The following is a 13,787-nucleotide window of genomic DNA, read 5'->3' as shown; positions in this document are numbered from 1 at the left end:
TGTTTCAACTTCACTGAAAGAGTCAAAGCTGATTAAGTGTTCCAGCTTGCTTAATACTTCAGTAAGCTAAAAATATGGTTAAAAATTGAGTTATGCTGTAAAAATGATCAACATTTTTAATTACTTAAAGGAGTATTATATTAATACCGTCCATGTTCACATGAACACTTCAACGTAAATTACAAGGTTGCATAAATCTCCAGAATAACTCATTCCTCAAAAATAGGAGAACCATTAATAATAAGATGATGAGTAGGTACTTAAATATTTTATATTTTTATAAACAAAAACTTAAAATTATTATAATGATTAAATAATGATCAAGTGTAATGTTTATTGCCTACAAATAGAGATCCTACTCATACAACAAGTCCTACAAATCAGAAAAACAACTCATTCTTACACAACTTCAAAAACCATACATAAACCTCTTCCATTCACCCACCTTTTCTAATCTTCTGAAAACAAATCAAAATGGCCCTGAAAAAATCCAAGCAAGATCACGGAGGAGCTGCTAAGAAGCGAGTAGCCGCGATTTTTGGTGTCACGGGGCTAGTAGGGAGAGAGCTTGCTCGGAGGCTAAGCTCGAAGTACTCGTGGAAAGTATATGGCATAGCGCGAAGAGAGGAGCAAATAAGCTCTTTAAAAAACGGCAGTAATGATTACAACTTCATTTCCTGTGATCTTCTGTGTCCTTTGGATACACAAAAGAAGCTGTCTTGTTTAGAAGATGTGACTCACATTTTCTGGGTTACTTGGGCTAATCAGTTCCCCCTTGATAGCCCAGAATGCTGTGACCAAAACAAAGAGATGTTGTCGAATGCGTTGGATGCAATGCTACCGAAAGCCAAGTCCTTAAAACACGTTTCTCTTCAGACAGGTATGAAGCATTATGTTTCATTGAGAGGTCCAAATAGTTTAAGAGATGTTGATATCGCGGTATATGATGAGGATTGTCCTAGAGCTTCTATAGGGAATAACTTCTATTATGTACTAGAAGATTTGCTTGAGGAGAGGCTTGCTGTTAATAAGGTAGCATGGTCGGTCCAAAGGCCTGGTTTGATTACAGGGTATTCAAGCAGGACATTTTATAATTTTATGGGTTGTCTTGCTGTTTATGGAAGTATTTGTAAGCAATTGAATCTTCCTTTTGTGTTTGGAGGATCAAGGGAGTGTTGGGAAGAGGCATGTATTGATATCTCGGATGCTCGGCTAGTTGCTGAGCAACACATTTGGGCTTCTACTGATGATCAAGTATCCTCAAGCAGTGGCCAAGCCTTCAATGCCATTAACGGGGTTTGTTTCACATGGAAAGAGATATGGCCGGTGATAGGGAAAAAGTTCGGCCTAGAAGTTCCTGAAAACATGTTTTCCAACGATTTTCTATATTCCAAGGCTATGGCAGACAAGGCTGGAGTTTGGAGAGAGATTGTGGAGAAGAAAGGTTTGGTGGAGACAGAGATGGAAGAATTGGCTAACTGGCCATTTTTGGACATCCTGTTTCGATCCCCCATGAAGTTACTAGGAACGCGAGCGAAAGCTGATCGCCTGGGTTTCAAAACGAGGTATACAGCGTCAGAATCAATTTCGTATTGGATAGATAACATGAGAGATGAAAAATTGATACCTTAAGGCAGAGCCCGAAATGTAGCCAAACTTTGCATATAGAAAAGAAACAGAATTGTACGTATTTACAGCAGTAATGTGTAATAAGTTTCCTGCAAATTCCATATCCTGCATTAATATTCTAAATAAATCCTGATTTCAGCATAGCAGAATTCTCCTTTAATTGATGTTCAGATGGCTATAAATACGTGCATATATAAATCCTGATTTTTTAAGGCATAAACCTCATTTTATAAAACTGACTAGAAAGGGTTTTGTATTGGGTTAACTGGGACTACAAAGGGCAATAATGGAGACGAGATGGGTCCTAAGTCTCAAAATACCGCCTCCTTTCTCTTCCTAAAACAAATCTATTAGCTAAGCTAGTTGACTTCTGTGATTGGCATGAGATCCTAAAAATTGTCAGATGTGCCATATTGCTTCTGTAAGTTTCAAGCAGAAGCATTTGACGTGCCTATGCTAAAACTCTGCCTGAGAGATGAAACATGAAGTTGGAATTGGATCCTCAGTGATCCAAGTATAAAGTCCATCCGATAATTCCTTACAAGATTCATGTTTGTCTGTCCCCTATACTTTTCTCTTGGGCCTCCTCTTCTTTGGCGACTTGTAAAATTTTAATCTTTTCCTCACCAACAGTGGCCAACAAATGTGTTTGTTCTCATCTTTTCTGGAAATTCAGGAATCTGATAGAAGCCATAAAGGCGCCAGAAAAAAGGAGAGAAAAGCCAATAAGAACAACAGCTGATATACCAATCATTTCAGAGTTAAAGCCATAATGGAGATCCAGATAATCTTTGACCGAGCCCTTAAACCCTTCTGTAATGACGATGGTCTCAACATCAGCAAGCTGTGATGAAATAAGTCCACGTAATGTCCATGCCACAGGGCAGATGTAATAGAACCAAATCCACCAGCCAGGGATATACTAACAAATGAGTAAAAAAAAAAGACTTAGTACAAGATGTATGAAGTACATAAAATCAGAAGCCATGATGCCACCTAGCTTGACAGAAAAAAAAAATTGGCAGCAGTAAAAAGACGGAAACAGCACTTACACTCTTGGGAATAAGGAAGCCAGAAAATAGATTCCAAAGTGAGTAAGATGCAGAAGATATGACGGCTGCCATATGCTGCGTAGGTGTAAGGCTGACAGCCATCATTCCATAAAAGGTGAAGTAAGTGAAAGTAAGGAATGTAAAGACAAGGTACAGCAGAAATTTCCCTGCAAAACACACAATTGAATGTCAATAAATCTATCGGACCTCTTGAGAATATTTCAAATAAATGTTCGCTAATTGAGGTCTGCATTATGTTGTTAGTTCCAAATAAGTGTTTTTAATAAGATTGCAAGAGCAAAAAGTTGGCTCTAGCAAGCAATTAAACAGTTTCATAGGTTTAGTGCACCCAAACCCAAGTAAAATTTTCTGCAAAGCAAGGCCTCTTGAGAATGAGAATTAAAGAGGAAATGTGATAAAATAAATAATTAACTTAAAATGTGATAAAATAAATAATTAACTTACTTATTGTCTTTTCAAAACCAATCATGAAGTAAGTGATGATGCCATATGATAATGTCTGTGCAGCAATATATGGAATTTCCACAAGAGCCTGATTCAAAAAAATATGGAAGCAAATCATTCAATCTGATACATTCCGGGAGTATAAACAGTATCTATTTGATACTCATTCATCTCATCAGCATTAAGGAAATTCATTCAGTGACAAGAGATACTTCATATAGGTTTTCAATTCAGGTTTTATAACTTAAACATTTGTGATGTATCATCCCAAAAAGTTGTTGATTCATTCTGGCATACAACCTTTGGTGCTTATATCTATGCAAGTGTTTGTAAAGCTACATCACATAGGCGATCATGTTGTTTCTCTTATAGTTCTCAGAGAGTGTCCCAAGCATCAACCATGAAAAAATGGAATTAGTCATTAAATGTACCTGAGCAGCTGCATAAGCCAGAGGAGAGTACATTCCTGCAGCCTTTTCTCTGTAGAAAACTGTTCTCTCAATGGATATAACTGGTTGTACTGAAGAAGCATTGCTGACGCCCAAGAACAAACATGAAGAATGAAGGGCTCCCATGATTGTAAACAAGTTGATGATCGAATCCCTTTATGTTATAAGTATACAAGTCAATATGCATATTGTAAGAAGCCATTGTACTGTTAAAAACTCATTTCATACAAAAAAGGAATCATTAATACTGGAAGAATATTCCATGGTTCTATGAGAAAGAAACTGTTTGTAATTAGATAATCATTAGAATTTAGGTAAACAATCACAATCAGATTACAACACTGACACACCTTAGTGTTTTAAGCTTATCTTATGAGAATGGACTTCTACATTTTTTATTTTTTTTTGAATAATAAAGTATACGGTCCTTATATTCAATACAGGCATGTCTGTAAATTGTAAATTAGAGATTAGTTAATTAAAATAGTTAAGCTACTTCTGTACTGTAAATTTCTATAAAATTATTTTTTGAGAGACAATAATGCTAGTATATAAATCCTTCAAGTATAGTTGGTAGCCAAACATTTGTATGTGGAGATGGAACTGGATGAAAAGAACCTACCTTTTTGAACCAATATCCCAGAATATGGAGCCAAGAACCAGTCCACAGATTGTAGCAAGAAGGAATCTCACTGCATTATACTTTGGAGATCTCCAATATACAAGAAATTGCTTCTGAAGACAAAGCTGAAACTGGGATATGATATCTTGAGAGAATATTGTATTAAAATGTAATGGTTTTGATCCAGGTGGTGGTATACTCCCTTGCTCTATGAAAGCTTCTACCTCTCTAGAAATGATAGAAAAAAACATAGGGAAAAACAAAAGGTGATAATGAGAACACAAATTAGCAAGCAAAAGAAGCAAGCACCCAAAAATTACCTGAACTGATTGGAGTTTTGATAAATGTTAGCAAAATCTTGACCAAGCCTTTCTTCAACAGCAGGGGTAGTAACCTCAAGCATCCAAGTTGCAGGATTATAGCCATCAGGAATGGGAGGGATTCCATCTATTCCCTAAGAAATGAAAAATACCCCAAATTTCAATTAAATCTTGTTGAACAATATATTAGTTCAGGCTAGAAATTTTGTTGATTGCATTTAGTGACTATATTTCTACCCCATTCCTCTAGTTATTGCATACTCAACCCAGTCTGTAAAAAGCATTATGCATTTTTTCTGACTTAATATAGTTTAGTTCTATGAATAATGAAACCTTATTTTCACCCCAAAAAAAAAAAAAAAACAAAAAAATACCATGAAATTGTACTTATAATTCACCTTTCTGATCACTTGAACAATGAACCAATAATCTAAAGTGAACAGAGCTGAAACCCATACCTGAAAATAGTCTATCATAATGCAGGAGTGAAGTCCAAGTTTTCCTCCATATATAACTTGTCCACCACGTTTCATAAGAAGCAACTGTACAAATGGTAAAGCTAGGTGAAAATAGATTCAGATTGCAAAATCCTTGAGTGTAGATAGTGAATGAGCATAGCCGAACCTCATCAAATGCTTCAAATATGTCAATGCTTGGTTGATGTATAGTGCAGACCACAGTTCGTCCTGTGTCAACAGTATTACGGACTGTTCGCATCACTATAGCTGCTGCTCGTGCATCAAGTCCTGATGTTGGTTCATCCATAAAAATTATAGAAGGATTTGCAACGAGCTCTACTCCAATTGTTAGTCGTTTCCTTTGTTCTGTTGATAAGCCAGTAGTACCAGGCAATCCCACCAAAGCATGTTTGAGACTATCAAGCTCTACAAGCCTCATCACTTCGTCAACAAACTCCTGCAATCAAATTATAGCTTGCTATTAATAACAGGCTAAGTGCTAACTAAATTAGGATGGACACCAGGCCATGTCAATGAATAACTCTGCGAGTCAGAAATTCGGTTATAGAACTAACCTTTTTGGTTTCTTTACTAATTTCTTTTGGAAGACGAAGTGAAGAAGAGAACCAGAGAGACTCCTCCACTGTCACTTGAGGAGAATGAATATCATTCTGTTCAACATATCCTGAAATTCTGGCAAAAGTATGCTGCACTTTTGGATAGCCTGAGATCCTAATGTCTCCTTTGATGTATCCACCTGTTTTTCTTCCCGCTAGCACATCCATCAAAGTGGTTTTTCCTGCTCCGCTTGATCCAACTAATGCAGTTAGGACTCCTGGTGAAAAAACTCCACTCACATTTGCCAATAGCTGCAACTTCGTTTCTGGTACACCTTTTTCCTTCATAGCCTAAAATATATGCAGCAATAAGAATATATGCAGCAATAAATGATAAAGTTTTTTGAATATAAAAAAAAAAGATTGGAATTTGGTTTTTATTACTTTTGGCATGTCAACAAAGTAATTGACATTATGAAATGTCATACTCAGTGGTTCAAATGGAAGAATCATTCCCTTATTTTTGTCTGGTCTGGGAGAAACTCCATTTGAATTGAGAACCTCATCTTTGCCTGCATGGGAAGTAAACAAATTAAGGGACTGCAGTACTGTTTTTTTTTTAAAAAGGTATTATATGCTTGCTATCAAATGGAAGAGTCAGTTGGATGTTTGGAAGAGAATATGCTAGACCTTTATTGGGTGCACCATCGACTGAGATGTCAACTGGGATCACAGTCTGAGCTTTCTTTAAAGCTGCAAAGAAGTACATATAATAAGCAACTAAATTGCAACCAATTTACTTGGCTTGCTAAAAGAAAGCATAATTATGCGTTCAGAGCCATAGAATTTTACAACCCTTCCCAAGGTAAAGCAAATGGAACATTTGGCACTTACGATTCAGGTAGGCCAAGGCTAGAGTAACTATGCAGTTGAAAAGAAGTGCATAACATAATAACACAAAAATTCCAATCCAGTACCAACGACCATCTGTTGGCATTCCATGCAACTCAAGGACATTCTTTCCAACTGTAGTGTTTCCTGAGGGCTGGAAACTTATATAGGTTAGTAGTCCCTCACACATATAAATACTGTGCAGAGGGATGGAAGTGGAGAGACGATATAAGAGGGTACCTGCATCCATCTTGGTGCTGTAAATTCGTTTACAGAAACTGCATTTTGAGCATAGGAAAGGGGCGATATCCAGTATGCCCATGTCCACCCAGGTTTTATCATATCTAAATGTAATGATGTCAGTAAGAAAAGCTATCCATATACATATATATATATATATATATATATATATATATATATACATATATATGTATACATATATATATGTATATATATATATATATATATATATATATACATATATATGTATACATATATATGTATATATATATATATGTATATATACATATATGTATACATATATATGTATATATATATATATATGTATATATACATATATATATACATATATATACATATATATATACATATATATACATATATATATACATATATATATATATGTATACATATGTATATATATATGTATATATACATATATATATATATATATACATATATATATATATATATATATATATATATATATATATATATATATATATATATATATATATGATCTCATAGGGAGTCAAGGGGCTTACTTTTTGGAAGAATAAAACCACCCAAACAGAGTACAGCAAGCATTGAAGCTGAAGAACAAGTACTAGCAATGACCATATCTCTTGCTAGTGTAGCTAACATCCGAAAAAGACCCAATGCCATTTGATGGATCACAAATAGAAGCAGCATGAAACGGAAAAACCTGGAAAAATCAGAAGAAAAAATATTGCACATCTTATATTAAGTAGTTATAGCAATTAAGTCCTGAGAAAGTTTCATTAGCAAGATATACCTTCCAGCTTCAGGAGTAAATCCAACCAAGAAATATACAACGCATGACCATACTACAGATTCGATGATTGAATATGGAACACGTAGAGCCCAGCTTGAAAGTGACCATGCCCAAGCAGGATAGAAACAGTTGTCTCTTTGCTTGTAAAAGACTGGGAGTCTAAATATCATGAGAGACAGCTCGGAAAGGCCATTAAACAATATATGTACGGCCCCAAAGAAAAGGCAGGACATATACAGATTTCCGTAAGTCACATCTGTAGCATGTAGCCTTGTTTTGAAAAAAGTTGTTCCTGTGATTAACCCCACAAATGCGACCTACCAACAAGCATAGAGATAATGAAGGACAGAAAAGTGATACATATCAAATATTCCACCAGAAGGGACTTCAATAGACTTATCAGGTTTTTATTGAGTGAACATCAGGTCTCTTCATCCAAAAAAGAGATTGATTATGCAAGTAAATTGGAGATTTATGCACCAAGGAAACATACTAAATAAACCATCATTTTAATACATTTGGAACAGACAGGTAAAGAGAGAACATACTGGTTGAGAAACAGACTACAAGTATAATGAAAAGAAAGCATGCAGCTTGAGACGATGTTTTATACTTTGTATGACTTCCTACACTATAGCTACAATGGATATCATAGAAACATTATACTTGAGGTTATAACTGAAGTAAAATATTCTATCATAGTAAATGACAAGATAAAACATACTTGACAAGTTCGGAAAATGTAGAGGAAACTATGCCTTCGGATCAATAGAACTTCTCTTGAGAAACAAGCCTTAAAAAGCTCCAATTTCGGTACAGCAAACATTGTTCTGGACAGAGCTAAAGGATGACTCCGCGATTTCTCATATGGAGCAGATAGAGTATCTTCAACAGTCTTCCCAAATCTAGAAGTTTTGAATGCTTCAGCAATTTGTTCAGGACGAATGAACTGGTAAGGCTTTGAAGGATCCGCCCAATACTGCTCTTGGTCCTTCTTAGAAGTAACCTAGAGTAGCAGACATTCAAGAAGGCTACTATATTGAGCAAGAAAAACCAAAAAAAAAAAAAAAAAAAAAAAAAGAATGATATTGATTGGATAAATACCTCTTGTAAAAAATCTGCCACGCCCTTACGAGGGGGCAATCGAAAGCCTATTGATTCAAAAAATTCCAACACATCTGTTCGAGGACCATGATAGACCATATTCCCTTCTGATAACAAAATCAAATCATCAAAGAGTTCAAATGTTTCAGGCGCTGGCTGAAGAAGAGCCATGAGCACAGTTCCTTCCATTTGATGAACGAAGTTCCCTATGCATTTCACTATCTGGAATGTAGTTGAGCTATCTAGTCCAGTGGATATTTCATCCATGAAGAGAGTTTTCTTAGGCCCAACAATCATTTCTCCTGCATACAAATAGCATCAATCATTATTTCTTTATGTTCCTATCTTTAACTACCTTATTGATTTAAACTAAGATATCTTCACATAAAGAACACAAAATGTTAAAAGTCCAAACTATTCCATGTTCTTCCCTTGTTTCTTCTTTGGCTCAATTCCACTTTTTCACATAATGTTGGGAAAGTTTTAAATTCCAAATTAAAATCTCTCTAATATTCTTTTTCAATATTTTGCCCATAGAGTACACAACTACACATGTTGCTAAGATATCCTAACTTGTAAAAATAAAAACAAGTTGCAAAATATGAAATTTTAACTATATGAGTTTAAAATTACTCACATAACAGTTGCATAGTGCAAAATGTGAACGTTATCATAAGTCTGAGTTGCAACCTAGCTAAAGGCAAATTTGTAAAGCCATACCAAGGACAGAGATACATGGAAAAGAAAAGGTGAGTGAAAGATTTGACAACCTGAAGTAACTCTCTTTCTTTGACCACCCGAGACACCTCGATTCATGTCATTACCAACAACTGTATCAGCACATACATCAAGGCCAAGAACTTTGAGGAGGTAATCTGTTGAAATGCTGTGCTTATTTCCACCAACTGACAGTGCCTGTAGATTTCATCATATATTCTTATTATTTACTATATAGTACATATATTGTTAACTAGCTCTATGCAGGTGGCACATACATTGTCAATTCGAAAGCACAACTAACCTTCATAAACGCGTCAATTTCTGGGCTTGGACGTATATTTGTTTGTTTCTCCAATCGAACAAGTTCCTCCATATATCCTGCAAAGCAAATGAAAAACGAAAATGAAGTAAAAATTCAAAACTTCATGCTACATTGATAATATAAATCTTAAAGATCAAATCACTTCCCGACATAAAATGATAGATTACAGATACATGAAATATGACAACTTTTATTTACAAAGTGAGGAAATATAAATTTAGAATTTCCATTTCTTGCACAACATGAAGCACATAAAGTAATTTCAAACATTAGATAGACCTTCATTATAGATTAGAATTTAAATAATCAGTCTGACATAACAATTAAGTATATTGTTCATTTTATTGATACCTGCACCAAATTATACCTGAAAAGGATTCACTTGCTCCTTGGCAGCTAGCAGCAAAGTCAAAAGTTTCTCTCACTGTTAGCTCGGCAATGTGATTATCTGTTTGACCTATGTAAGCTGAAGTTCTTTGCACGCAAAATTCACTCATTTCATGGCCATTGTATGTAATTGTTCCACTTTTCTGTAGATGTAAAAGTCAATAAAGAATATGTATGGATACTATTAGTCACAATAAACTAAGAAACATTTATTTTTATAACTAAGACACTATAGTCGTTCTGACAGTACAGTTACATGAAGGCAAGATAACCAAGAAATGTAAAGTGTAGAAAATGTTGTGGTATAGTTGACCACTCGATAATAGTTTCAAACTTGCTAATCTCACCATAATTATTCCACATAGAAGTAAAGCAAACGTTTAGAATTATATTATGCTATCTCATAGACTGTTTAGATGCATGACAAAGAAGGGGTACGGTATGCATGAAATGCTACCATAACAAGTCAACAAATAAATCAAACCAACAGAATTTGAGCTACCTATTGACAAATGATGAAAGCTAGCCTAAATATTTCCACTGATTACTAGGATAGTTATTGAAGTAAACTAGCAATAAGTATTTATATAACATGAAAATTGCCTTATAGTCGAACAGGTGGTGTTCACCTTTAAGCTACTGTCAAGCTTTCCTGCAAGAGCCAGTAGCAGGGTAGATTTGCCTGCTCCAGGAGGCCCAAGAAGCAATGTCATCCTGAAAAATAACCGAACTATTAATTAATGAACACAGCTACTACTACCAAGACCACTTTAATAATAAAAATAAGTCAGAAAATTTTACAAGCAACAATAAACCAATCTCCTGGATACAAATTTTGTGACATCTTGAAAACATCTTGACATTATAAGGTTTTGACTTGAATTGATAAGATAGGTATGTCATAAACGTTATGAGGTTTTGACTTAATAATTAGATTGATTTTGGAATAAACACAATTGAGATCGAGCAATTAATTCAGATTAACAAGTTTAGTGACTCCATCCCCCATCACCTTCAATTCCTCTTTTTTCAACTAATTTTCATCATGTGATTTCTTATCTATTATATTTATACCACAAGAAACCTACATAATCCTAAAAGTTAAAAATAAAGCTTACAAGTTCTCATGTTACATGGGACACTCTTGGACACCTCCTAAGGATGTACTTATTACGCATTTTTAAGATGTTTGACGTGTGTATGTAATTCATGTTGCACTTGTGCTCATTGACAAAGATGCAAATCATAAAAGCAAATGTTAATACGGAGTAATATAATAAAATTAAACTACTCGATCTTACTCCAAATAACAATAAAACCACATAACTTTCGCACCATCATCTAATGCGTATGAAATCAAACAACTGGGATATGTAAACTAATTATACATTGCTAAAATAGCCTAAACATTTTAATTTTACTACTGTACAACTTTAGCAAGAAATTGCTAAATAAAAGTAGATTACCTCCCAGGCTTGAGATATCCACTAACATTATTCAAGATAGTTAATGAATGTCTTTCTGGACGATATAGCCTCAAAATTTTCAATATCGCCTGTAATTAAAACAGATATAATCAGGAATTTAGTGCCTGAAGTTTCTATATTCTCGTTAATTACATAATTAATTACTGGAGATTAGAGAAAACCTCAATTTTATCACGGTAAAAATTAATCAAAGTAGGCAAAGCTCGTTTGCCAGTCATTACTGCCGCTGTGATATTCAAGTCCTTAAACCTCACTTCTACCTTCGGCAATTCCAATCCAACTCTGCAATTCAACATAAATTCAATGAAATTAATGCATGTCTTCGGAAAGTGCAAAATTATGAAATTCAATTCCAGATTACTATAAATTACTCCAGAATTTAATTAATCCTCAAATTCATTTAAAATAAGTTCCAGAATTCTATAGAAATTATCAAACGTTCGAAACATTTATTCTGATTTTGATTTTCCAACAAAAAAAAAAAAAGGGAAAACCTAAAAGGATGAATAAATATGATTATGAAGCATCTTTCACCGCCAAAAATATATTTGCAGAATTTTTTGAAGGAACTACAAATTTGCAAAAATTATCTTGCAGAATTATGGCAACAATTATTGACAAAATAAATTCCTTAAAAATTTTCGATTAAAAAACATGTTCTGATATTTGATTATACAAACAAATTAGGGCTAAACTATCATCAAAATACCTTTTAAAACGTTTTTTAACACCAGAAACAAGCTTATAATTATCCTGTTCAGCAGTATCAAGCGCCTTCAAAACAACCATTTCACGACGATTACGATCAAGCTTAGTAACATCAATGGTGGAAATCAATTTATCACCTCCACCGCCATTATCATCGTCGTAAATAACAGCGAGTTTCGTCCGTTTAACAGAAGGAAGCCTCTCAAACGCAGCCCAAATTAGGTCTTCTTCATCTTTAGCAACAGCTTCAGCGTTAGAAGGTCGACCAAACGACGATTCTAACTCGCTATTACTCAGTTCTATCTCGAAGAACTCGCTGCCATTAGAGGCCGCCATTGTTATCCACCTTCAAGCTTTTTTCTCTCTCCTCTCTGAATTATTTTCTCTCTCTAGATTTTTTTTTTTTTCACTGTTATTTTGGAAATGAAATTGTGTAAAATTAGGCTTATGAAGGTTGCCTATATATAGGGAAGATATTAGAGAGTGAGGAAGTATGTAGTGACGTAATAGTGTATGCAATCTCAGTAATCTGGCTCTTTGCTGTCAATAATATTTATTTTTCCTTTTTTGGTAAAATAATTTGGGAAACCCGCGAATTTTTGAAGGAGGATTTATGAAATTACTAAAATAGCCTTGCTATGGTTTGTTACGGTTTGACCACTTTGACGGAGATAAAATTTGGTGCATACCAGCGTAAAGAGATTGGGGAACGAGTGTGAAAGCCATTATGATATAGAATCAGCATATAGAGATTGGAGTATTTCATTTGATTTTGTTTTACTCCTTTCGTTTTTAGCTTTTGGTGCACCCTTTTATTAATTTTAGTCAACTCAATACGTCGTGATTAGTCCAATTACTATTAACTTTATGTGATCTCTAATACACGTCTTAAGTACCTTTTAATATTAGTGGAATGTAAAGAGTAAACTTTTTTTTTTTTTTGACAATAGGAAGAGTAAACTTTTTACATAGTATGTAAGTTATATAAGTATAAATAACCATACTTGACCATTTGTTTAATAAGAATTCATGTGATATTAGTATTTTTTTTACACTACTTAAAAAAAATTAACGAATTAAAGATAGAAATTTAATATTTACAAAAATAGTAAATTTATGAAGAAATCTCATGAAAAAAGAGTGGCACAAAATATTTTTATCCAAACTTTCACGAGTTACCCCTAAATCATGTATTCAATAAGGTTATACCACATATCTTGTATATATATTAGCACATATATATATTATGGTATTTAAGTGGATGCTAAATGACTTGATTGTGTAAAGTCTTGGAAATGATACTTAAGAGTTAAGACTTGGGCATTATTGGTTTATTTATCTTGCAATTCTCTCTAAGCCAAAACAAGATATGAATTACGTTAAGCTAAAATAGAGAAACAGATAAGAATGTGAGACGAAATGAATAATATAAAGGAGTACTAAGATAAAAGGAACAAAGGAGTGAATAAGGAAATATCCTAATTTTTATTGAGAGCCAATATCAAATCATTCATATATACCAAATATACATTTTCTATGATAACTCTTCAAACTTAAAACATGTGCTCAAAAGTTGGAAG

At 34.1% G+C, this 13,787-nt stretch overlaps 2 protein-coding genes across 2 annotated transcripts; one reads left to right on the top strand and one right to left on the bottom strand.

Annotated features, from left to right (window-relative positions):
- Positions 1 to 233: 233 nt before the first annotated feature.
- LOC110683454 (3-oxo-Delta(4,5)-steroid 5-beta-reductase) lies at positions 234 to 1,770 on the top strand. The gene has a single exon (XM_021859832.1). It carries the CDS (start codon positions 475 to 477, stop codon positions 1,630 to 1,632), a length of 1,158 nt encoding a protein of 385 aa, XP_021715524.1. The 5' UTR covers positions 234 to 474; the 3' UTR covers positions 1,633 to 1,770.
- A 122-nt stretch (positions 1,771 to 1,892) lies between these two features.
- Positions 1,893 to 13,302, bottom strand: LOC110683453 (ABC transporter G family member 31-like). Its single transcript, XM_021859831.1, has 24 exons — positions 12,209 to 13,302; positions 11,661 to 11,781; positions 11,479 to 11,567; positions 10,642 to 10,726; positions 9,993 to 10,155; positions 9,605 to 9,681; positions 9,354 to 9,498; positions 8,584 to 8,885; positions 8,204 to 8,485; positions 7,480 to 7,796; positions 7,229 to 7,389; positions 6,684 to 6,787; positions 6,447 to 6,597; positions 6,243 to 6,305; positions 5,997 to 6,124; positions 5,571 to 5,903; positions 5,162 to 5,452; positions 4,996 to 5,079; positions 4,538 to 4,671; positions 4,218 to 4,445; positions 3,578 to 3,749; positions 3,147 to 3,234; positions 2,682 to 2,848; positions 1,893 to 2,551 (listed from the first exon to the last, which is right to left on the bottom strand). Exons 1-24 carry the CDS (start codon positions 12,541 to 12,543, stop codon positions 2,285 to 2,287), a joined length of 4,287 nt encoding a protein of 1,428 aa, XP_021715523.1. The 5' UTR covers positions 12,544 to 13,302; the 3' UTR covers positions 1,893 to 2,284.
- Positions 13,303 to 13,787: the final 485 nt, after the last annotated feature.

The sequence above is a fragment of the Chenopodium quinoa genome, unplaced genomic scaffold (assembly GCF_001683475.1).
Source record: "Chenopodium quinoa cultivar QQ74 unplaced genomic scaffold, ASM168347v1, whole genome shotgun sequence".
Classification (NCBI taxonomy): Eukaryota; Viridiplantae; Streptophyta; class Magnoliopsida; order Caryophyllales; family Amaranthaceae; genus Chenopodium; species Chenopodium quinoa.
The sequence above is the reverse complement of the archived record's forward strand: the minus strand, read 5'-3'. Positions and strand labels throughout refer to the sequence as shown.